The sequence below is a fragment of the Maylandia zebra genome, linkage group LG3 (assembly GCF_041146795.1).
Source record: "Maylandia zebra isolate NMK-2024a linkage group LG3, Mzebra_GT3a, whole genome shotgun sequence".
Lineage (NCBI taxonomy): Eukaryota > Metazoa > Chordata > Actinopteri > Cichliformes > Cichlidae > Maylandia > Maylandia zebra.
In genome coordinates, this window is record NC_135169.1 from 6,536,934 (window position 1) to 6,563,058 (window position 26,125).

The 26,125-nt window shown below is 40.4% G+C and overlaps 2 protein-coding genes across 2 annotated transcripts in view; one reads left to right on the forward strand and one right to left on the reverse strand.

Annotated features, from left to right (window-relative positions):
• Positions 1 to 17,618, reverse strand: part of LOC106674805 (uncharacterized) — a 150,944-nt gene extending 133,326 nt beyond the window's left edge. The window contains exon 1 of the mRNA XM_076882089.1: positions 17,482 to 17,618. Within this exon, the coding sequence (XP_076738204.1) occupies positions 17,482 to 17,518 (37 nt within the window). The 5' untranslated portion in view covers positions 17,519 to 17,618. The remainder of the gene's footprint in view (positions 1 to 17,481) is intronic.
• Positions 17,619 to 22,965: 5,347 nt separating this feature from the next.
• Positions 22,966 to 25,823, forward strand: LOC143414544 (uncharacterized). The gene is made up of 3 exons (XM_076879190.1): positions 22,966 to 23,660; positions 23,977 to 24,112; positions 24,395 to 25,823. The coding sequence occupies exons 1-3, from the start codon at positions 23,065 to 23,067 to the stop codon at positions 25,145 to 25,147; spliced, it is 1,485 nt and encodes a 494-aa protein (XP_076735305.1). The 5' UTR covers positions 22,966 to 23,064; the 3' UTR covers positions 25,148 to 25,823.
• The last annotated feature ends 302 nt before the right edge of the window (positions 25,824 to 26,125 follow it).

The following is a 26,125-nucleotide window of genomic DNA, read 5'->3' on the forward strand; positions in this document are numbered from 1 at the left end:
AGGAAAGGGCAGAGCAGGCTGTGCCTGCTGTGGAGACTCAGGTCTTTTGGAGTGAAGGGCCCACTCCTGAAGACCTTCTATGACTCTGTGGTGGTCTCAGCTATCTTTAACGGTGTGGTCTGCTGGGGTGGCAGCATCTCTGCTGGGGACAGGAAGAGACTGAACAGGCTGATCAGAAGGGCCAGCTCTGTTCTAGGATGCCCTCTGGACCCAGTGGAGGTGGTGAGTAACAGGAAAATGGTGGCCAAGCTGTCATCCCTGTTGGACAACATCTCCCACCCCATGCAGGAGACTCTGACAGCACTGAGCAGCTCCTTCACTGGCTGCAGCACCCACGGTGTGGGACGGAGAGATTTCACAGGTCTTTCCTCCCCACTGCTGTCAGACTCCACAACAAAGACTTCAACTGATCAAACACACACATCCATACATGTTCAAAAGCAATAACACTAAATGCAATACTCTTTCTGGCATCGTTATATTATACTCATATTGTATATAGCATTCGTATTCTATTTTATTCGATTGTATATAGTATTTTATTTTATTCTATTCTATTGTGTACAGTATCTTATTGATATCTTATTCCAGTGTTTTTCTATGCAATTTTGCACTGTCCACTGCTGTAACAAATCAAATTTCCCACACGTGGGACTAATAAAGGTTATCTACGGTGGCCCTGAGAGGCCAAACGGACTGCAACTTCAGAAAACACTTGGAAAAAGAAAAATGCTGCAAAAAGGAAAACGCTGCAAAAAGAAAGATGCTGCACTGCAACTTCAAGAAAAACGCTGCACTGCAAAAAGAAAAACGCTAGAAAAAGAAAAACGCTGCAAAAACAAAAACGCTGCACTGCAAAAAGAAAAACGCTACAAAAAGAAAAACGCTGCAAAAAGAAAAGCGCTGCAAAAAGAAAAGCGCTGCAAAAGCACACAAAGCACAACGGAAATAGGAAAAAAGACAACGGAAATGTTCCTGGGGAGACAATAACCCGACGGACCAGCTGCACGAACCAAAACATGCTAACCAGTGCGCTAGGACTGGGACACGCTTCAAAGAAGTGGAGGAGAGGTAAATGTGTTATAATCTCATGATTCTAATAATACTACAGATATCTGGAATATACATTCAAAGGTAATTCTAACAAAGATAATGTTTAATGTAGCCTTAGAAATGAAGCTTTCCGTTGTCTTTTTTCCTATTTCCGTTGTGCTTTGTGTGCTTTTGCAGCGCTTTTCTTTTTGCAGCGTTTTTCTTTTTGTAGCGTTTTTCTTTTTGCAGCGTTTTTCTTTTTGCAGCGTTTTTCTTTTTGCAGTACAGCGTTTTTCTTGAAGTTGCAGTGCAGCGTCTTTCTTTTTGCAGCGTTTTCCTTTTTGCAAGTGTTTTCTGAAGTTGCAGTCCGTTTGGCCTCTCAGGGCCACCGTAGTTATCTTATCTTATCTTATCTTATGCATAGTGTCTCCCTCTCAGTTACATATCTCTTTCACAGATCTTCTGCAATGGCAGTCTTAATTTCCCTTACTGTCGGTGTATCATCAACACTTTCTTGTGCACCCATCACAAGCTTGGCATGAAGAGGAGCAATGATGGACAGGGTTGGCATGCTCTCCTCTGACATCACCAGGGTGGCGTCCTTCATAGGCTTGAGTGCCCTGACAACTTCTTCTGCACATGTGATGTCAGACTCACTTAATGTGAAAATTTCTTTTTCACTCTTCCTGACTTCTGCAGAAAGCAGAGCTGCACAGATGGCTGGTTGCTGTTCTAAAAATCGTTCTATCATATCATAGGAGCTGTTCAATCTTGTAATTATGTCCATGATCAATCTGTGAGCTGGTAGCTGAAGGAGGCACTGTTTCTGCTTCAACTGATTGCTGGCTGTGGTGCTGCGCCTAAAAAAGGCTGTTACACGTCGGATCCTCCCGAGAAGTCGCACCACGGATTGTATTTTCAGTGCTTTCTGTGAGGCGAGATTCAGACTGTGTGCAAAACATTGTATGTGCGTCATGCCTGCAAGTCTAGCCGCGAGAGCCATGTTTGGTGCATTATCGGTAACAACAACAAGGTCCTTTGCGTTCAATCCCCATTCAGCCACAGCGTCAGTTAGTAACGCTGCAATGTGCTCACCTGTGTGACTGTCATGCATGGCTCGGGTTTGTAGTACATGAGACTGAAGGTTCCACTGGTCCGTTATGTGATGTGCTGTAACAGTTACGTACGATTCAGTGGCTCTCGAAGTCCAAGCGTCACATGTCAGAGCAACTGTCTCAGCCGAGCTGAGAGAGTCCAGCACTGTCGCTTTGACTTCTTGGTACAACTTTGGCAAAGCGATGTCCGTGATGTGTTGTCGAGAAGGAACGGTGTAACGGGGCTCCAGCGTTTTAATCATATTACGAAATCCTTTATTCTCTACAACACTCAGAGGGCGCATGTCTTTGCAAATAAAAACAAGTACTGACTACGTTATTTTTGTTGCACGAGTTGAAGTTGCTGATAGTTTCGAAAAGTTAACTTCTTCAATTGTCCGTTGAGAGGGATCACCTCGTTTCGTTTTAAAATTAGCATTTGACACTTCGTCGTTATGGTGTCTAGACACGTGTGTTCGTAAATTTGTTGTATTACCTGAATATTTGACTCTGGCGGTGCAGATTTTACGGGTGCGTTGCTCTTGTCATAGTCTTTACTGCCTTCTTTTGTCCTAAATCCAAAATAAGTCCACATATCAGCTTTGAAAGCTGTTGGGGCCGGCTGTATCCTCTCCTCTTCAGTCATCAGTTAGCTAGCACAACTGGCCACACATCCACTGTTTTACTTCGTTGGTTTTGGCAAACTAGACGCGAGACCTTGTTTTTCCGTCAATGTAAAGGTGGTAAAAACTGCAAACAAGTGGCCAGAGTTTGAATTGCAACATACAAAAGAAATACACAGTAAATGCATGTAATTTTTCAATTAAAAAAATCGATAACACTGATTTTGAATATCCATTCAGTATCATTACACGAAATATCACGATATTTCGATGTATCAATATTTTCTTACATCCCTACATGCTATAAGTGCGTATATAAACATAAATTTGCAGTCTGACTGAAATAGTCTCATGGGCTGTATTCGTATCCGGGGGGGTGGACGTGCCCCACCCCTGGCATAGACTCTCAAGCAACAGGCACTTTGCTCTACCTACGGTTTATTGAGGTTATAGTTAACCCTCTCAGGCTCAAATTAAGTTTTAGTTGCTATTGCACAACCAAGTCCTCCAGTGGTACTTCTGAGTAAAAAACACTCATAAAATATGTATGTGGGGTAATCAGGTTGTTAGTTTTTAACTGTTGCAAATCTGCAACGCCTGCCTTGAGAGGGTTACTCTCAGGAAGAGTCTTCCTGAAGAACTCACTCTGCAGCCCCATAAACTAACTCCACCCCCACTGACCACTCAACATTTTTCATGCAGTACAGCCAAAACATGTCTCTTAAAGAAACGGTAACAGTGCAACAGAAACGGTGAACGTATCATAACAGAATCTCCTTATAGATCATTACACTGGCCCCCCAACAATAAGTTCCTCATCCTCGAGGGAACAACACAGTCTCAGAGGCAGTCTGCATCGCCTCCTTGGTCTTCTGAGTCCGTAGGTGATAGAAAGAGCTATAGGGATTTCAAGGGAAGAACTTGAAGGAGGGGAAGACCATTCCTGCTGAGTTGATCTGTGGGGTATGGGGGCTTGCACACATCCCTCATGAAAGGAACAAGAGAATGTCCTCTATAAGGTGCCGTTCAGTCTCTGTGCAGGACAACTTCCTCCCTCTAGGAGTCAACTGCACCCTGTAAACCACTTCCCCAACTTGTTCCAGGACACTGCAGGGCCCCAATTTGGTCACACATGCAACCTAACTTCTCAGTGGTGCGACTAAAAAAAAAAATCTTAGGTCACACCTAACGGCAACTAGCCGTTCGATAAAAAAAAAAAAAAAAGTCTCCGCAACTCTGAAAGTCTCCATGTGGTCAACAACAGACACACATTATGCCCATATCCTGATCTAAACAGACAATCAGACATAGTTAGGGGCGGGACCTTTCTGATTGGCTGATATTCCTGTAGGCCTACAAGTGTGTACGTTTGAAAGTGTGGGTAGATACAGAGAGGTGAGTAGCCTAGGCCCGATAGAAGTGGATGTAGCTTTGGGTAATGAGAAAATGTATACTTTACTAATCCCCATAGAGAAATTCCTCTCTGCGCTTGCCGCACAGGGAGGAGAGGGGCGGGGCTACACATGATTCTCTGGCTGGCTAGAGCAGCATCTAATAACCAGCTCGCGAAATAAAAACAAACCAACAAACACAAAAGCACCAGACATCATGTTTTTTCTAAATTCTATCACGCACATATACACTAAAAGTGAGGTGCGAGGGCCCTCGGTGCACCTGCTAGAACAGGCACATCCAAAGTCCGGCCCGCAGGTCACATGCGGCCCGTATGCAAATTTCCACTGGCCAGCAGCCTCTGTCATAAAATCAATAATACGTGGCCCGTCAGTATGGAACGCCAGGACTGCCATAATGAATTAATTAAATACACCATTAAATAATTAATTAAATGTGGCAATAATTAATTAAAATTGGAATTAATTAATTAAATAAATAGTTATGACACATGTAATTAATTAATTATTGACACATTTAATTAATTATTTATATATTTCACATTTTAATTAAGTATTGACACATTTAATTGATTAATTATTGACACATTTAATTAATTAATTATTGACACATTTAATTAATTATTTATGTATTTCACATTTTAATTAATTATTGACACATTTAATTAATTATTGACACATTTAATTAATTATTTAATGATATATTTATTTATTTCATTTTGGCAGTCCTGACGCCTGGCTCTCGTCATGAAATAATTTTATCTGTCAGCCTCACCCATCAAACTCAGGGGGCGGGGTTAACGCTGCCCATGCAGCTTCTCTAACATTTGATTGGTTGCCGTGCAAAGTAAGTCAAAACAGGTCGATCCTAGATAATCGATTGCTTGTGTAGACTTGGGGCAGCCAGTTATCCCAGAATGCAGATCAAATCACAAGCAGCAATGGTGGTGGTGTAGTTTTAAAATACCCCGTTTTTCTGTCACCAGCTACACTTTTAACAGTGTTTAGCCGCGAATGTCGCGCCGTATGTCTGGTCAGGTTGTCAACATAGAACATGTTTGCAAAAGTGCTCAGATGTTTTCAGAGATTTCACTAGCTCTGCTAACAGTTAGCATGCAGAGTGCACCCAGGGGGTTACGTTAACCAGTTTGTTTACATATTCCACTCTCCGTGTTCCACATGTTGCATTCGCAGATTCTCATTTTCACCGAACGATCGTCTCTTTCCGCCTGGTCTTGTGTCTCTGTGCTTCTGTAACATAAAGAACGAGCTGACATTTTTCTCACGAAACCAGCGATCAGCTCAACAGACCCTCAGTTTACCTGCATGCATCCTCCTCCTCACCTGTCAGCTGTTTAACACCTGCTGCTAATTCAAGAAACACGCCTACGTTACCTGGTGATAGTCACAGTTTAACTGGGCAGCCGGTGCTCAATATAAAGCAATGTCAGCGCATTTTTCTGCACAAGATAAGTAAATATAGTGTTTTCCCCGAGCGCAGAGCTGCTGGAGCTCGTTTCCTTACAGAGCACTTTATAGGCGAACAGCTTTATCAGCGGCTGATGATCACCGGCACACAGCTTTGAAACCTCAGCTGAGTTTTAGCTCTCAGTGGTTAAACGCTGGACTTCATTCACTCAGGTTCTGTCTGTCGGGTCACGTTTACTTCGCTGTTTTATTTACAACTGAGCAAATCGGTTTGGCTGAGGTTAAAGTTACGTTTCATAACTGCATAGTTTCACAGACGTTTAATGGTTCACTGGCACATGTGTTAGACTGAACTATTCGCTTTTCTTTATCTGGTGTGTTTTGGATTTAACAGTGAATTTTGAGATTAAACTGACTTTTAAATGTTTTTATACAAAGAGGAAAGAGAAGGCGCATTTCCACCGAGAGGAGCAGGGTTTGCAACAGCATGTTCATCATGAAGTCTGCAACCTGGACAGAAATATTACATCATCTGTTTTTTAATAGTTATTCAACTGTATTCTAAGCACCAGCTGTCTGTTAGAATGTGATTTTTTTTCTCTCTCTGTTGGCAGAGGTATAAAAATGCGCAGGAAAATCTGACGTGCATGGCAAACTTCACCGACGATATTTAGGGAGGAATAAACACACATCAAACATAAATGAACCATTTGCCTGTCTCCATAATTGAGAGCATTTTCTCTTCTTATGTCAACACTCTCTCTCTTTTTTTTTTTTTTTGCTTTTTCGGTCATGTTATGTTTACCTGTCAAAGGCTTGTTACAAACTATGAAACACATGGTGCAGACTTCTGGATGTTAGAAGAAAACTAATACTGCTCATGAAGGAGACTAAAGGCAGGAAGGTGTCCTTTAAAACTAAACATGTTAATAGGACCTCCTTGTTTATATCATAGTTTATGACACAGCACGTGTATTTCAGTAATAGCCTGCTGATTTCAGTGGTGAACAGTCACACAGCTCACGTAGGCGTTATCTGTGATACTCCTTAACTATAATTTATCCAAGTTAACTTCAGTTAACCATTCAGACGGTTCTTTTGCAATGAAAAACATAAACACCCATGCTGCCGGGAGGTTTCCTCAGTGCCAGCTGTTAACATTATAGCTGCTTATGCAGTAACCATGGTAACCACGGACTCTGAGCGGCTGGATCGACGGAGGTCAGACAACAATTTTACACGTATGATCTTAAAACAGGACACAGCCACTATACGTGCTGGCCTCATATCAAATGTGAAGGCAGACTGAGTCTATGTTTGACGTTTTTTATATCTAATCTTCCTTTTCAAACATTTAAACAGCAGCGAGTCTGCAGCTGAGGGAACACAAACTCAAATTGTCGGAACAGGTTTGCTCGTTTCTTGGATTCATTTGGTGATTTATTAAATGTATAACTGTTATTCTAATCTGCTGCTGAGTCTCTTACACTTTTCTTTATGCTGTATATTTTCACGTCTCTGGAATAGTTGGCAGTTAGATAGTCAGCTGGGAAACTTTGTGTTAACTCATGGAGCTGAGGATATCGTGGATATGCTGACCTCGCTGCGTGGTGTACAGAGCGAGGTCAGCATGATTAATATTCACAATAAGAATATTAGTCGAACATCATGAAGTCTGTATGTGTTTCATAGTGTCGAACAACCTTTGTACGGTTAAAGCCAGCAGTTACTACATGACGGAAACACCAACGTTATCTCTTTTATGCGTTTATACACAGGTCACGCTGATTACTGAACAAAAACCCAAAGATCAGATGTTAAACAGATTTATTTGCTCTCTCTCCTCCTTAAACATGTTTTTAATGTTAGTTATAATTCAGAATTGGCGACTGAAACACGTAGGACACACAAGAACATCAGGAAATAAAACATCGATAAATATAACCTCAGTAAAAGAAGTCAGCGGGGGTTACTACAGCTGTGTACCGGGGCCTGCGCTGTGTCGGTGGGATTGCTTGCGAGGCGAGCGGGTCTATCCCACGCTTTGCCGTGAGACTGGGCAGACATCTCCAAAATCATCGAAACACTTTTGCAAAGAGGCTGTATCTTGACAAACCGACCAGACACATGAAGATTAAACCACTACATTCTCGGCTAAAAAAATATTAAAACGGTATTTGGTGACACACAAACAGGGTTTTTCAAAGCTCAGTTCTGTTAGCTTCCACATGCCGGTTGTTGTGTGCTAGAAACAATGGCCACCAGGCCAAAGCAATGGTTTTGACTCGATCAGCGTTAACCCCGCCCCCTGAGTTTGATGGGTGAGGCTGACAGATAAAATTATTTCATGATGAGAGCCAGGCGCCAGGACTGCCAAAATGAAATAAATAAATATATCATTAAATAATTAATTAAATGTGTCAATAATTAATTAATTACATGTGTCATAACTATTTATTTAATTAATTAATTCCAATTGTAATTAATTATTGCCACATTTAATTTATTATTTAATGGTGTATTTAATTAATTCATTATGGCAGTCCTGGCATTCCATACCTCAGCACTGTTGATTACAATATAAAATACAGACTTACAATAACGCTATTTTATATTTCACCTGAAGTTGGCAGTAGACTTATAGCCACACTATCTAGGCGTGACCCTTGTGCTTATCCTTTTTAAGCCCATTTCTAAAATGGCAAGTGTAACTAAAAAAAGGAAAGCTGGCAGCGAGGGCTGTCACTTCCAGGATATGTGGAAATTGTTGTACTTTTTCACTGAAATACAAAACAACTGTGTCGGCCTAATCTGCCAAGAGACTGTGGCTATTTTCAAGAAATATTAACCCTTTAAGACCTACCATAGAACCAAGTCCGCCAGAGCTTATATTATATTTTTACATGCTGTGGAGCCATTTTTGGGAGCATTTCAAATTGCTATACATCAATACAACCCTTATAGCCCAAATTTCAATAATATGTATGCATTAAGTGCATAGTAATTACATAAATTGCAAAAAAGTGCAATAAACTACAAAAAAATTGAAAATCGTTTTTGGTTTTTTAACATATATTTCTAGTTAGAGAAATTTAAGAGGCTTATCCCTCAAAACTGTAAATACAAAAAAGTTGCACAAAATAGTTTCCTACCTCATGATTTCCTGAGATCAGATGGCCCAGGATGTGAGTGGGCCTTCCCAGACGCCCACTCACATCCTGGGCCATCTGACCTCAGGAAATCACATGATAGGGTGGGGCCAGGTTTCACAATGAGCTCAAAACCCTGGCTGATTGTGACCCACACCCGCTTTCACACCTTGGCTCATGTGATTAGGTAGAGGATCATCAGGGGGTCCTTTGTCCCTCTTTGGGGGGAAACTCCCACTGGGTTTAAATCTGGGACTTTCCACCATTTGACCTTAGAACTGAAGAAGCTTCTCGGATGAGAGGTGAAACGTCTTCATTTTTCTTTCCAAGCTCCTTAGACTACGATGGCCTGGGTGACTGAGAACCTTCACAGACATTGCTCAATAATATTAATTTTTTGAGAGGAGTGGACAATGAAATGAACGTGAGTGAAGAGATACTTGATCCCCAGAGCCTTAAGAACCAAACAAGAGGATTTATTTGCTACTGTTTGTTCCGCTATAGATGACATGAAACTACCGTGGAGTAAAGTCGCTGGTATTATTACGGATGGCACACCTGCCATGGCTGGGGAGAGAAATGGATTAACAACCCTAGTGTGTAACAAAGTCAGCAAAGAAGGAGGTAAAGCTATAAAACTCCACTGTATTATTCACCAACATGTACTCTGTGCTAAACATTTAAAATATGACCATGTTATGAAACTGGTGATAAAGGCTATTAATTATATTCGCTCCAAAGCCCTGTGCCACTGCCAGTTTAAACAGTTTCTACTCAACATCCAGGCTGAGTATGGAGATGTGTATCATCAGGATGTGAGATGGCTCAGTCGGGGGTCTGAACTGCAGCACTTCTACTCTCTGAGGGAGGAAATCGGACAATTCTTGGCAAAAAAGGGACAACCGATGCCAGAACTATCCGATCATGTTTGGCTGGCTGATTTGGGATTTTTAGTGGACATAACACAACATCTGAACCCGCTGAACACAAGCATTGAGGGGCATAATGCAGTGGTAAGCCAACTGTATTCACCCATCAAAGCCTTTGGGACTAAACTGCTACTTTTCCAAAGACACCTGTCACAAACGCAGATACCACACATTATACCACACATTTCCCATCGCTACAGGAAATAATCACCAGTTTTCCACAGACCAATGTCAGTGCGCAAATGAGGAGGTATGCAGCAGGCATCTCTTCTCTGGGTGAGTTTCAACAGCGCTTTTGGGATTTTGCAGCTCTACAATGCTTAGGACACTGCATGTAATTCCAGGCTGCATGTTTGGTCCTGCAACCAACCAGATCATGGAATATCATGCACAGGGGAACAAAATGAAGCAGCAGTTTGCTGATTTCGGCCTTGTGACTTTTGTGTTTATCAGCCTAGTAGTTTGTAGGCTTTCTAAAGACTTCTGACAAGATGTTATTCCAATTTAAAACTCTAATTGAGCCTCTCTTTTTTTCAGTTTTTTGTCTTAGATGGCCTGACTCAGCAGGTCGGGGTAAATGCAGTTTCTGAGTTTGCGAGCCCCATCCTACAGTAAACTAAAAACAATGAACTGTAAATAATACATTTAACAAAAAATGTTTTTATAAAATAAGCTGTGTTCTTGATGCAAAGATGTCAATTCTTATTTTTTTTAAATTATATTGTTATTTAAATTATAAGATAAAGCCTGATGCTCAATATAACAGTGTGATATTTTTGATATGTTACATTGTAACATAATGTTTAGATTTGTTTACCCCAGCTCCTACCTTTGCATGCACGCATCAATATTATCTTCATACAACGATGTAATTATTTTAATTAAAATTCCGCGTGGTATTGTGTCTCTGTGTTTCTATAAATAACGAGCCAACATTTTCCTCACAACCCCAGCGATCAGCTCCACAGACCCTCAGTTTACCTGCATACATCCTGTTAACCTGTCAGTTGTTTAACACCTGCTGATTCAGGAAACGCGCCTACTTTGCCTGGTGATAGCCACAGCTTACCGTGGGCAGCTGCTACTCAATATAATGTAATGTCGTTATATGCAGTGTCTACAGCATCATGTAGTATACCACCACCACAACCACCTAAACCAACTTAGAGCTCTGTTAGACAGTTTTTGCAGAAATTGAATTGTAAATAGTTGTTTTATGTATTTTATAATTTTTTTTTACATTTTATGTAGAGTGAATGAATAAAAGCATATTATATAATTTTTTATTTATTACATAAATAAAAAACAAGTTTTTTTAACATTAGTAATTCATTTTATGCATAATTTTATATTGTTGTTAATAATAAATTAATTAAAGCAACAAAACAACCTGTATGGGAGCCGAAAGTTCTCTAAAAAGAGCCAAAACTCCCATCACTACTGTGAAGATAATAACCTTCAGCTACACCCTGCCCTCAGTTCACAATGAGATCCTCTGTTCGTATTTGTTAATAGAGCTGAACTGAAAACTTTTACATTAGTTTGTTGCTCCACTCTGTCATGGTCAGTGTAAAATTAAGCAGTAAAACAAGGACACACATGAAACCGTCTCTGTGTTCAGGATACAGTCAGCTGTGGTTAATCTGGATGAACTGGTCCTTTAAACAGACCAGAGGCAGAGACAACAGCGTGTATCTGACAGGAAGTTTAACCACACAGTAATTAATGGATATGATCGCTGTTACCATGGTTTCATAGTCATTAATGTTCAGAGAGGTCTCACTCACTCTTTATGATAAACATCCATGGCAGAAATAATCAGTCTGTCAAACTGAGTCTGTGACAGCTCAGGAGATCCTGACCCCTCCTCTCTGTGCTCCAACTGATTTATACCTTTAAATAATTAATACAGTTTAATAAAGGGACTCTAATGAGATGTGTCCTCTCTCTTTATGTTACCTTTATCATACTTGTATCCCGCTGATGAAACTAGCTGCTCATCTTAACTGATGTTTGGAGTTTATGTGAGGGTTTTAATTTCAGAATCAGAATCAGAATCAGAATACTTTATTGATCCCTGGGGGAAATTATTTTTTGTTACAGTGCTCCATTTTAAACCAACATTAAGACAAGACAGACAATACGCTAACTAAGAATAGTACAATAAATACATATATATACATACATACATACATAAGTCACTTATAAATAAATATTTGGAAAAGAAACATGTGTAGTTGTAATTTGCTTTGTCTTGTTATCACTTGCAGATGTTAGTGTCAGTGGGATGCAGATTATATGCAAATGACATTCAAGACTCAGCAGAGAAGCCCCGCCTCTCAGCCCCTCTCACACACAGTCAAAGAAAACAGGATTTAAACTGAAAAGCAAAAAGTGAAAAAAGAAAACTGAGTAAACAAATCTGTTTAAGGCTATGATCTTTTTAATGCTTGTATTTTATCTTTCCCTTAGGTTAATTGCTGAATTCTAAATTGCCCTTAGGTCTGAGTGTGAACGGTTGTCTGTCTCTGTGTTAGCCCAGCGTCAGGCTGGCAACCTAGAAAGGGTGTACCCTGCCTCTCTCCCTGTGGTAGCTGGGAAAGGATAAGCAGTCAAAGACTCATTGTTTTTGCAGCATATCCAGCTGTGAGTGGAGAAACACTGCAGCTGTAGAACATGACAGAACATGGACCAGAAGGTTCTCAGTGGAACACATTTCTGACTGAGGATGGATCTTAACAGGGTAACACAGAAACATCAGCTGTGCCATGTAGGTAAGAATTACGAGAAAAAAGACCAGCTGATCCTTCTAAACAGAACTTTGCAGTCAATCCATCCAGTTTCCATGCAGATCATGGACATAAAGCAGCTCCAGGATGAAGAGTGTGAAAGAACTTCTTCCACTACAGTATTCATTACAGCACTGTGGCACTCCACAAACCCTCACACTGTCTCAATCCCTGTTTCCAGTTTGACTGAGAGAAGGCCTGAAGCTCAGCCAATCACAGGACAGGAAGTGATCAGCTGACACAGTGATTTGAAGCTGTCAGGGTGAGGCTGCTTCATGCAGGTGTGAAACTGTGGCGTATCCCAATTCAGGGTCTGCAGCCTTAAAGTACGCAGCCTCAACGATCCTCAAGGGCCGCGTACTCAAAGACCGCTAAGGCCGGAAGTGCGAGGCTTGTGTAATGGGACGGTCTAGCCTCCGTTGCGCTGATACTGTTGTTTGTCAATAAAGTTAAAAAAAAGAAGAAAAAAAAAGGAAGGAGAAAACCTTTTGTTCATTTGTTTGTTTCTACATGAGCTTTGATCACATAACCCTTTGATCATTCTCTGATTAAGCTCAGCTATTGAACGGCGTATATTTTAAAGTAAAGGCTTTAAAACCAAGTTAGTACAAACGTCACTAATGTCACATAACTTTGCCGACATGTGGCCAACAGTAATGTTTTAATGTTCTTCGTTATTAAACATTTGCACATAAATAAGTGACATAATATTCAGTACTTACTTTTAAAAGTTTAATCTTCGGCCGCCCCTCTTCCGCCGTTTTTTTCCGGCAAAATTATCCACACCCACCGCCGCGCTATGCATTCTGGGATATGTTGGACCATGAAGTCTAAACTGCCACAGCCTTAAAATTCAGGGAAATGACGGACGCATTTCAGGGCCGCATTTCGAGCAGCCTTTGAATTGGGACAGCCTTCGTCGCGCCGCTGTGACGTAATTGGCCTTAAAATGCGGCCTTTAAGGCTGCAGACCCTGAATTGGGAGACAGCCTATGAGGAAGCTGAACGATCTGGAAGATCGTGAAGGACCTCAGCCATCCCAACAACAGACTGTTCTCTCTGTTGAGGTCAGGAAAGCGATTCTGCTCCCTGAAGACCAACACAGAGAGACTGAGGAGGAGCTTCTTCCCGCAGGCGATACGGTCTCTCAATCACACCACCACACAGTACTGACCCACACATATGGTTCTTACACACACACTGGACATTCTGGACATTGTTTTCACTTCATCACTTAAATCACTGCTGCTGTTATTGTGTATATATTTATTTATACTTCTTGTGTATTTTGTTCATACATTCTTATATAGTTCTATATTGTGTATTTTGTTGTACAGTTATTTTATTTTCAATTTAATTTATATATTTTATCTTATTCTTTCCCAGTGTGTTGTACAGTTATTTCATTTTTAACCTTAATTTATATTTTATTCCTTCCTAGTTAAATTTACCCTTTTTAATTTTTCATATTTATTTCCTATCTTATTCATAGCCTTTTCCTTTTTTGTTTTCTTTAGGTCACGAGCAGTTGTCCAAGCATTTCACTACATATCGTACTGTGTATGACTGTGTACGTGACAAATAAAATTTGAATTTGAATTTGAATTTGCCTCCTCTTTCCTCAGAAGTGATCTGTGGCAGTCTGCCATCATGTTTGGCTGCTCACACTGAATGTGACTCACTGAAAAGTGCAGGATAAGCAGGTTAGTTTGCTGTACTGTGATGGATTTAAAGTAAAGAACAGTGTGTGACTGATCCACCGTGGCTGTGGATTCATAGTCAAAGTTAGCTTACATCAAGTGTAGCAGAGATTCATTTGAACTTTAGTTGATGATGCTGAGATTCACTGACTGAATTCCACCTTCATACCAACTTTGTACCATCTAGTAAACAGACAGAATAAACGGTGTACTGTCAGTGTAGAGAATGAAATCAGCCAGGACAACTCATGAAACATCTGCTCACATCTGGTTGAATTCAGTTTTGTACATACACAAAGAGCATCAGGTCAGCTGATACCAGCCTGTACACTAAGGAAATCTTCTGGAGCTCTGAATAGAAATTATTGTAAGTCTGATTCTTTTCCCCACACTGAGACATTACAACCAGTTTTAAAGTTCCTCCACCTGCTGAATCCACTTTAACCACTGACTGTACACATTTCACTGTTTAGAGGCAAAGTCACCCTCTACAATGTAGCAACAGGAAATAGAAATACAGTTTTATTTTCTTTTGTTTTCTACTTATTCAAGCCAGGTATGATTAGAATAAAAAAAATAAACTAAAGTTTGTTTCCCATCTACAAACATTATTTTATTATTATGTTAATAAAGCACGAGGTTCAGTTAGCTTTGCACAAACGTCCTCCAAAGAGCTGTTTTTACTTTCTTACTCTGATTACATTTCAGAGCCTCTACTTTTTGACTTTTACTTGAGTAAAGAAGTGGAAACAGTTCTTCAGCTTTACTGGAGTATTTCTAATAGTAGTATTTGTAGTTGTACTTAAGTACTGAATGTCTGTACTTTGCCAACTCTCCTCATCTCCTGATGTGTTTACCTGTCCAAGCGTGCACAAGTGAGGGACCCTCACACTCATGTTTTTCAACCTTCACCTGCTTCTTATTACACTTAATGCTCTGGTCTGTGTTTGATGTGAGACTCACTTATATATTTTTATTGTTTTAATCCACAGCTCAGTTCTGTTAAATTAAACCAATCGTTTCCTCCTCTTGCTGTCAGTGTGGTTGCTGAACATGAACTCTGATCTCTGAGCAGCAGACTGAATAGACTATGTGCACCTTAGCATATGCTACTTCCGGTGGGGAAACTCCTGTAGGAGTGCTTTGTTTCCGGTGTGATATTCGCGTCTTTAAAAAGTCAACCAAATGAATGAATCAAGCGGCGATTTGCATTTCTCAAGATGTCTTGGGCATTTGCCGAATATATCTGTAGATGATGTTGGTGGACTTGTCGATATTTTTCCCTCGTGCCTCAGAGCAAAAGAGAGAAGGGATTGAAATTTCTCAGTGTAGAGTTCCCTCGTTTATCGCGGATGTTATGTTTTAAAAATAACCAGCGATAGGTGAAATCTGCGAAGTAGCCAGCTTTATTCTTTACAATTATTTTAGATGTTTTAAGGCTGTAAAACCCGTCACTACACACTTTATACACTTTTCTCAGACAGGCATGAACATCTTCACACTTTTCTCTCTTGTTCAAGTTCAAACCTTCATAAACAAAGAGAAAAGTCCATTATAGAATGAAACCAAAGATCAAAACCTGTTTTGATCAAATATACTGTAGGTTTCAATAAACCTATAGTAGATTTGTTTTTCTATAAATTATAATGACAGATTTTAGAACTAATGAATTTAAGATTAAGATTAAGATTAATTGCTAAATTTAAGCTTAATGCACCTTATAATCCGGTGTGCAGTATGGTTAAAAGATATATGGTAACGTCTACCTTCCTTTAGCATGTTCAGATGTCTGACTTTTTGGTTAGGATCTTCCTCTGCCTTTTGGGTGATAGTGACGGTGCTTGTGACGGTGCAAAATGTTTCGTCGATATTGTTGTTTGTTGGGGAGAAAACTTACAAACATACAGTACAGCAGTCACACTGCTAGTGATCGATGTAGCGATTCTGTACTGTACAGGAGAGCACGGCACGGAGGAGATCGACATTGTGTTCTGCGTCCCTACAGCCAATCGGGACGCAGAACACAATGCACTTTTAAAAAAAAACAACAAAACAAAACAAAACAAAAAGCATGCAAAATTGCACTAAAAGAATCTGCGAAACAGCGAGGCTGCAAAAGGTGAACCGCGTTATAGCGAGGGACCACTGTAATTATGAAGGTAAGTCACAACATACCCTTCGTAAATACTAACATATAGAGACCCTTACCCGCAATCACTCATGTATGTTTTTATATCCTGTGGCTTTTTTTCACGGTTTGTTGACATGCTGTGTAGGTGTGTTCTTGACTAGCTGATATAACGGGGGAAACATCTGGCTTTGACTATTGTTCACCTGTAGTTTGAATGCTGTTTAAATCATAAGAACTATACACTATACAGAGATGTGCTTCTGAATGTGGACGATGTGTCTTCTGATTTTGTAATGCAGATCTACACTCTTCAAACGTCAAAACTGATCATTTTATTTATTTTATTTTTTTATGACACAGCCATGGTGAGTGTTCCCACCTTCTGCTCTTTGTAACCTAACGTGATCTTTCCGTTTTTGTATTTTGGACATGATTTTTGAGTCCACCTTCGCGGAGCGGAGTCATTGTTTTAGGTGAAGTGTCACTTACTTGACTATTCTGTTGGTCAAGCCCAAATACAGCAGATCTCTACAAGCAGATAAGTTTGTTCAACAGAGTATGTCTTATTAAGTGATGTATTGTGAATGTTCCAATATTGTCCTAACAAAAATTAGGACCCTTTTTTTCTGGACATTTGCCTGTTTAAATCATAAGAACTGTCACTATACAGAGATGTGCTTCTGAATGTGGACGAAGTGTCTTCTGCATGCTTATGTTGAGAGATATAAACAAACAATCGATCTACGGCACTTCAAACATCAAAATTGACAATTAGATTTTTTATGACACAGCCATGGTGAGTGTTCCCACAGTCTGCTCTTTGTAACCTAACGTAATCTTTCCGTTTTCGTATTTTGGACATGATTTTTGAGTCCACCTTCGCGGAGCGGAGCTCAGAGGGCTGAATGAGCTCGGCTCAGACCGGAAACAGAGCAGACACGAGACTACTTTAGCATGGTTAGCTAGCTCTGCCAAGTGTCCAATCTGTGGCTACAAAGTCCACAGTCTGTTAGTCTGGTCTGTTTCTAACCTTCCCTCATACTTTTACTATTAAAGCCTCGTCATTAAATCTGTATTTCCAACACTGTGTGAATTTCCATCACGTCAGAGGCGTGAGCTGCATCTGAGTGTAGCACTTCCGGTCACAGAGGACCGTCTGCGGAGCTGCTGCAGGTTAAACAGAGACTTTCTTACCGTTCATGAGGAGCAGGAGCACCACCAGCGTCTTCATCCTCCTTTAAAAACAAACCGACACAAAGTCCCGTTAAATCCTCTGCTGACCCAACGAACCCACACCTGGACACACCTGCAGCTCCAAACACGCCCACGCACAAAGGTTACTTTCTGTTTAACAGGAAGTCTCCGTGTGTCGCAGATATCAGATAATAAAATGTGAAGTAGATTTGAAATGAAACGTATAAATGTGGCACATGAACACAAACAGCTGGATCACTGTGGTCTGACAGGCCTGTTAAAGAAAGTCTGAGGCTCAGTGATGTTTGTGGGAATAGTTCATGGAGCTGTGATCACCTTCATGCAGGAAGTGAAATTATAAAAGTGTTTCTATTTAAAATATGCCTTATAAACAATGATTATTGTACTTATTATTATATTATTATAATTCAAAGCTTCAGCCTTTATGTTGGTGAGAGATTTAAACACATCCTGTTAAAATCTGATTCATGTGGCAGTAACAAGATCTGCCACAGATTAATAATAACTAAATATTTATTAATTAGATACATAAACATAATGAGAGTTATGGCATAGCCTTAACAAATTACATTAATATCATAACCTGTCATTACCTTTCATTTAAGTCATAACCTTCATAAATCTGAGATCTGACATAACCTTGGAAGCTTGGAAATAAAGAAAAGCATCTGGACTTCTTGAAGTTGCTTGACTATTTCTGGAGTTCTGACACTGATGTGTGAAACAGTCCAAATAAGAAGCATTAAAGAGGGCAGCAGCCGCTCTGACCTGTGTGTCCGTGTCAAACATGGAGCTCCACAGCCCACAGTGGGGCTTGAAATTAAAGAAAAAGTTTGCTATCCTGTGATCTCATTCTGTGTTTAAGGGTCACTTTTGAATCTTTATATCTGTTTGAAATCATGCTTCAGCTGCACATCGATGTGGCCTCACAGCCATCTTCTAGCACTGATGTTAAATACTTCTACACGATTCTTTCTCCATGAGGATTGTTGTCATTTCTGAGCTGATCTTTGATGTCACTGTAGATCATCCAAGAGAGGACCTCCTGCTAAACTGAAGGAAGGAGAATGTTGTTCAGAAAAACTGCTGCTTTTCAGAGTTACAGAAAATAAGTTTTCCAAACATGGACCATCAGGTGCAGATTTGTAAGCACTCTGCTTATGATAAAGAACTTTTTTAAACGTAGAAGTTGAAGTTTTGTTTGATGTCTGAGTTTCCATTTTACACTACTTACTACATACTTTTACTATATTTAAGCAGTAAAAGTCTCAGTGATACAAGCTAAGTAACAGAGGCCAAATCTTTAAATACACATATTAATGATGTAATGAAACATTGATCATCTGTGATTAATTTTATTTTATTTAACTGTTCATTTTAAATCCAATGGTTTGCGGATATATTTAATTTTTGAAAAAACAAAAAGCTGTTTGACCAAACGTGCTTATCTAATAGATGTGTGAGTGTGAGAGACTGTGAGTGTCTCTATGTATGTTTCTCATAAAACATACTTGAAAATGATGGTGAGAGACTGTAACAGACTAAGACCTCAACACCCAGCAGAGCTCCCACCGTGCAACGAAGCATCAGCAACCACACCAACGCTCCCCTGGGCCCTGTTAATAACCAGTTAACAACCAGTTAATAGAAAACGCTCCTCAGCAGCTCACAACCAGCAGGTGATGGAGGATCTTCTGGTGTTCGTCCCTCCAGTTCAGAGATGTTGAAGAGCTCTGAAGCATTTCCAGAGCAGTGTGGAGGCCCAGCACTTTATTAAGACATGATCTCTTAGTCTGATAACTCATTTCACATTAATCTGTAAATTTCACTGTTCACTCTGCCCCTGACTGTAATTATACAGGACGTGTCACTGTGTTTCAAAGGCAGTGTACTCCTGCAGACACTAGAGGGCAGCACTGCTCTGTAAATCCAAAAAACACAACGAGATTAAAGTCTCCAGTGTTTGACTCCTGCTTCACCTCCAGCACCTGTAGTCGTATTACAGGTGTGCTGTTAGCAGGTGAAGTAAATCTCAGTTCACATCATTGTGGCTGCAGAAATGTGCGTATGTAGCACAGAGCCTGAATGTGCAGCTTAAAGCAATTTATGGTCTAAGGAGCTTGGAAAGAAAATCGTCTGGACTTTCAGACGCTTTTCTTTCCAAGCTCCTTAGACTACGATGACCTGGATGACTGAGAGCCTTCACAATTATAATGAATAATGATGAATACAATTCTTACTTGTTTAAACAAAAGCAGACATTTTTGACCTTTAACTGTATTTTCATGTTTTTCCCTGCAGATAAGCAGGGTAAAACTCCTCTGAGAGCTTACCACAACACCGACTTATTAGATAAAGAAAACACAAATAAACACAAAATGCGGTTTCCAAATGAAGGTATTTATTATTAAGGGAGAAATAATCCAAACCTACACGGCCCTGTGTGAAAAGTGATTGCCCCCTAAACGTAATACCTGGTTGGGGGACCCTTACCAACAACAACTGCAATCAGGCGTTTGTGATAACTGAGTCTTTTACAGAGGAGGAATTTTGGCCCACTCATCTTTGCAGAGTTGGAGGCTTTTCAGGGATAAACCACCTTTTTAAGGTCATCCCACAGCATTTCAGTTGTATTCAACTGGACCAAATTTAGCAAGAACAATCGCTCATCCTGGGAAAGCACAGAAAAAACCGGATACACGTTCCTGATCAGGCACACAGTGTCTCTGAAATCCATCCTTAGAATCGCATCATAAACTCTGTCCTGTTAGGAAATGTTGCTTAAAGACGAGGAGAAAGAAAAGCTGTGGATGACTAAAGGTCTGCAGACGACACGCAGGAAGAAAAATCCACTTTAGAAGCAGTTTTTACTGCAGAGAAGCAGAGACAGTGAAAGCAGCAGGATCCCTCCTTCATCAATGTTCACCAATATCAGAGAAATGATCTGTCAAACAATGTGATCTGTTTATTGATCAATAGAAATGATTGGACGAACAGCAGTGTGGTTGGAGGAGAAACTACGACTGATGCGGTGATGGAGACGGTTGGAGGAATAAGAGAAGCCGTTGAAAATGATGAGTGTTGTTGTTTTTCTATTGATCTACAGAAAGCTTTGATCCCATCGATCACAGTCAGTTATTGACCACAGTGGAGAAGTGTGGGACCAGCCGTGTGGAAAACAGACGACAATGTGAGCAGATTAACGACACTGTGTCAGGATTTAGAGAGGTCACATGTGCTAGCCCGGGACCTCTGATTGGTCCACAGCTTTTTCTGCTTTATATTCATGATGTTTGTGATGTTGCTGGTTTGTTCACGTGTGTTTTTTCTGCAGATGATCCAAATTGATTTTGTGTGCAATATTTATTTCACTCAGGAAATAAATATCTGATCAATATCAGTTCAAAGAGCACAAACCAAACCCTGTGGTTCAGAACAATCAATTACTCACGGTGGCAGAGTGGCAAATCCACAGTGTTAAAAAGCTTCACCAAGCTTGTCACATGTTTGCTCCATGTTTCTATCTAATGGAAGGCTCAACACGTCCGTCCCATCTACCAGGTTTCATTTGTATTATCGTTCTTCTGGATTCAGAGCAGCACAAGAAGGGCCCTGGACTCACTGGAGCTTTTTCATTTCATTTCCTGTTTTATTTTTTCTGACAAACTGTGAAAATATGTTTATTCAATCTCTGTCTATAATTTCATCATTAAAACTTAACCTGGCAAAAATCTCAGGTTCACATAAATCTGAGCCACAACACTTATGATCCCTGCACAAGCTTATTTCTAACCCTCCAAAAGCAGTGTTCAAATCCCTGCAAGCAGATCTGTGGGATGAAGTACAGCCAGCCAATCACAGGACAGGAAGTGATCAGCTGACACAGTATTTTGAAGGTTGAGCTGTCAGGGTGAGGCTGCTTCATGCAGGTGTGAAACTATGAGGAAGCTGAACGCCTCCTCTTTCCTCAGAAGTGATCTGTGGCAGTCTGCCATCATGGCTGCACACACTAATGCCGTGTCCGAATTCAGGGGAAGGATGCTCCCAAGGACACTACCTACATCACGTCCTGGCAAAAATCTCAGGTTCACATAAATCTGAGCTGCACCCCTTATGATCCCTGCACAAGCTTATTTCTAATCCTTCAAAAGGACACTACCTACGGGTAGATAGTGTCCTTAGTAGTAGTGTCCTTCAACGGACAGGTTGTCAGGAAGTGAGCGGCTGTGGACAGCCTTTTTTTAATAGAAACTTTATTGAACAAACAGTGAGTATACAACATAACAGGTGGGCTGTGGATAGCTTTCTAGCCTTCGTTCAAGTCTGCCCTTACTTCCTCTACTTTGTTTTTCCAGTGGCTAACGCCATAGCGTGAAAACTTCAAAATGGACCCAGAAATGTCGCTCCGTTTTCTTGTACATTTTTAATTCTTGATGAGCTAGAAAAACCTTATCGTCGTTGCCCGCATGTTTTGTACCTTAGGCTCATCAGAGACAATCATATCCAGGTAAAATAATTTCCTTTAATCTACACGCATTTAGGAGTTACAGTGGACCCCGTTTCACGAAAAATTCAAGTTACGAAGGCACTGAACGGCAATATTTCTGCCCGTGTTACGGCAACATGCCCTAGTAATGAAATCTGCTGTCTCTGATTGGCTGAGCCTACAATGCCTTCCGAATCATGTGACAACCCCTTGGCTTCCGTACTTGCGCTTCGCTGTTCCACTTGAACGACCTATTGTTGTTCTAGTTAGCAATTAGCCTATAGCCTATCGTTGGTGCTTCGACTTACGAAAATGTTCGACTTACGAAAGACCCTCAGGAAGGGATTAATTTCGTAAGTCGGGGTTCCACTGTACCTAGCTAATCACATGGATAATTGAATTCCAGATTAACTGGCGTCGCAGATCAACTGGCATTGGTCGAACAGATGTGTGGTAGACTTGCTTTTCAGGAGCCGCTACGACAAAACAGGAAATAAACACCAAATATTCCATGTGTGATATTTGTGAGGTTTCCTCAAACACACTCCATCAGTCTTGTGGCTCTTGAACAACAAAATGTTTAAAAACGTTGAGAGTTTACCTGGTGATATTCCCATGCAGGAAGCGATCGCGACAAAAGCAAACAATTAACACCACGCCGACGCTGTTCACAGGACAGCAAGAGTAAACGATCGGGAGAATCTTGTCTTCGTTATCGTTCCCCTCGCACGTTTTATTTCTCCGATTTCAGCGTTTTTGCTGCACAACTAAAGCGAGCAGTTTACTTTGTGTGCACTCAAATGGAGTGGAGTCAACTAGCGCCCCCTGTGGCCATAGACTACAGGCAGATTAACTCTTGAAACACATCTGCACCACGTTTGAATTTGTTTCATGCACAATATATTTGGAACTTTCTATTTTTTCTGTTTTTGTGTCTTGCAAATAAAACTTTAAAGTCAATGAAATAGACTACTTGCACTAGGGCATGTGACGTATTTCCGTTTCCAAATAGTACCGCTTGTGCGTTTCCGGTACGTTTGCTTATCTATCGGTAGCTATGCTAATGTCGCTTCAGAATGAGTATAAAAAGGAAAGTATTTAAAACAGAACATTTTCAAAAACAGGAGAAGAAATACTCCGAGCATTGCTGTGTCCCACTTTGTTCAGCTTCAGCCAAATTTAACGGCATACTAAGTTTTCATGCCTTTCCGACCCATTCCGACTTGAGAAGACAATGGCTGGTAAATATACGCCGGGATCATTTCACGATTACCTCTCACACCAGGGTCTGCTGCAGACACTTTGCCAGTGATCAACTCATAGAGCCAACAACCCTCGATGGTCGAAGGAGGCTTATTAAAGGTGCTGTACCAACACTTTTTGAGTGGAATGGCTATAAAGTTGAACCACCGCGACGTAGTGTTTGGGAGAGAACGGAGCGACGCCCTGAACTAGTTCCTCCTGACGATCAAGAAGAGCACAGTCTTACAAGAGATCATGACTACTGCTCAGTCCCTGAGCCATCTGCATTGGACATATCTGCATCAGCTGCAGAAGACCTGTCCAAAGACGTGGAGACTCTGAGGAAGGAAATACAGGAGTTACGTGTCCAGCGAGAATTTGGGTTACAGCGTTTTGCTGGCTCCGACACTGACATCCGATTCTATACCAGGTACACCTAAGTTCTATCCAAGCTAACTGTTTAAAATATACCAAGGTCACCATCAGTTAAATTTAGAAAGTTTTTCCTGTCTTAATGAAAACAAAATAGAAATTTACTTTTTCTCTGCTGATTGTATGTTTTATGTAGATGCTTTAGTATTTAAACGATATCCTAATGCTACAGGTAAAATACAACACCAAATACTCTTAATCAGACTATTTTATACAGCATTCCATTAGCATATTTGTCACAGTTCACATTATTTTTATGTCAGTGTGTAATGTTAATTAATGATTGACATGATGTATGTCTCTCTCGTGAATAGATTTCCAAGCTATGATCATTTGATGGCATTCTGGGTTTTGATTGAGCCTTGCATCTATAAAATGATCCGGGTTTCAAGAGCCAAGTCAGCTGCCAATCGGAACGAAGAAGTGTTGACACCTGCACGCACATCAACAGTAGGTTATGGGTTTGTTGGTAGTTAGAACTAGAGGTGTAATGTTATTGTATTTATGTACAATAACATTACTTTATGTACAGTAGCATACATACACAGGTGTATGTATGCTAGACTCAGTATCCTTTACATACATACACCTGTGCACTACAGCACCTCATTGTTTACCCCATGGTACAGTATGGTATGCCTAACCATTACAAAACATTTAGCCAAGAAAAGAATAATTTTACTAGTTCATAGCTTAAGGAGTAACATTTTCCCTTTTGTTTTCACCTTCCAGAGGCAGCTGCTACAGCCAATTGATGAGTTTTTTCTTTTCCTGGTTTTCCTGTCAGTTGGTTTGAAGGAGAGGGACCTGGCACACCGATTTAACATACACCAGTCCACAGTGAGCCGCATTATTGCAACATGGACAAATTTTCTTGCCACTGCACTGGGGTCTCAGTGCATCTGGCTTACACGTGAAGAAGTGCAAGCTTACCTCCCTGAGGAATTCAAAGATTTCTCAGACACCCAGATGATCCTTGACTGTACAGAGCTGAGGTGTCAGACACCATCCTCACCACTTCTCCAAAGTGAAATGTACTCTTCGTACAAATCCCACTGTACGATGAAAGCCCTGGTTGGCATAGCTCCACATGGTCCAGTGACATTCATCTCTAATCTGTATGCTGGTTCGGTTAGTGACAAGGAACTATTCAAACAATCAGGCATTGCTGAGAAGTTGACTGAAGACATGGCAGTGATGGTAGATAAGGGCTTCCTAATCACTGATTGTTGTAAATGCAAAGTGTACTGCCCACCTTTTCTATCTAAGCAGAAGCAGATGCCAGCATACCAGGTTAAGGAGACGCAGGCCATAGCCAGACTCAGGGTACATGTGGAGCGAGTCATTAGGAGGATCAAACAGAACAAACTTTTTGATAGCATCATTACCATGTCACATGTTTATAATATCAACCAACTGTTTGCAGTGGCATGTATGCTGTCAAATTACCAGAACACAGCATTAGTTAAAAAATGGGTTAAGTGAGACAAGATGGATTTTTCCCAAGACACCAGTGCCAGTACAAGTAACTTATGGAAAATGACCTGCAGCTGAGGCCACTACAGTTGAATTTCTTCCTTCTCAGCTGACAATACTTGATTACAGAACTGGTACTTGAGTGCCGATAGTTGAGTTTCAGTTATTGATAATTCAAATTCATTGCAAATGTTTAATGTTAATAATACTGTTTAATTATAATACTATATTACTATTCAGATTCAACAAAACTGTTTATCAAAATTATAAAGTAAATCACTAAATCGTTTTAAAACCATAAGTGACATTGAACTTTTGTAACATCAAAAATACCATTTGTCATTTTCTACAGTTCAGTTGTGTTATTGTCTAAATGTATATCAGTATGCTAGGCATGGAGTTTTAAATACTTACCATGTAAATAAGTTCTGCACAAATTCAACGTTTTAATGTGTGTTTTTAAAAATTAAATTGATGCCATTGCTTAAATAACAGTTTATTGATGTCACATAAAAGTAACATGTAACAACAAAAGAATTCATGAAATATATTGAAAATAAAACATCAGTTATTTTGTTCCAGCCAGCCTGAAGGATCTGTTTTTCTTTTTGCTGTTTTCACTGTTCATTTTTTCAAACACAGGTATCTTGGCATATATATGTAAAAAAAGAAATAGTCTGCCTTTTCTCTGATTGCATTGTGCACATCTGTATCCATGTATATTCTTTGCACTAGGTAGTCCTCTTGTGCCCACACAACAAAGTCACACCACTGCATCCCACTGATGAGCAGTTGTCCTTGCACTTGCCAGTAATATGCGTGGCTCTTTTTTAGTTTAGGGGTACCACATTCCATCTGCACATATTTGCAGTCAATAAAGTTTTGTACATTGGGACATTTGAATTCGACGAAGCCAAACTGGGGGTATTCATTGGGGTCAAAAACAACACCATCAGGAGATGCAGCAAGCCAGGGGGCAATGGGGTG

Coding starts and splice junctions, on each gene's coding strand:
- LOC143414544 (XM_076879190.1), top strand. CDS start 23,065: ATGAGTATAAAAAGGAAAGTATTTAAAACAGAACATTTTCAAAAACAG. Junction 23,661..23,976: donor GACATCCGATTCTATACCAG/GTACACCTAAGT, acceptor TCTCGTGAATAG/ATTTCCAAGCTATGATCATT. Junction 24,113..24,394: donor CACCTGCACGCACATCAACA/GTAGGTTATGGG, acceptor TTCACCTTCCAG/AGGCAGCTGCTACAGCCAAT.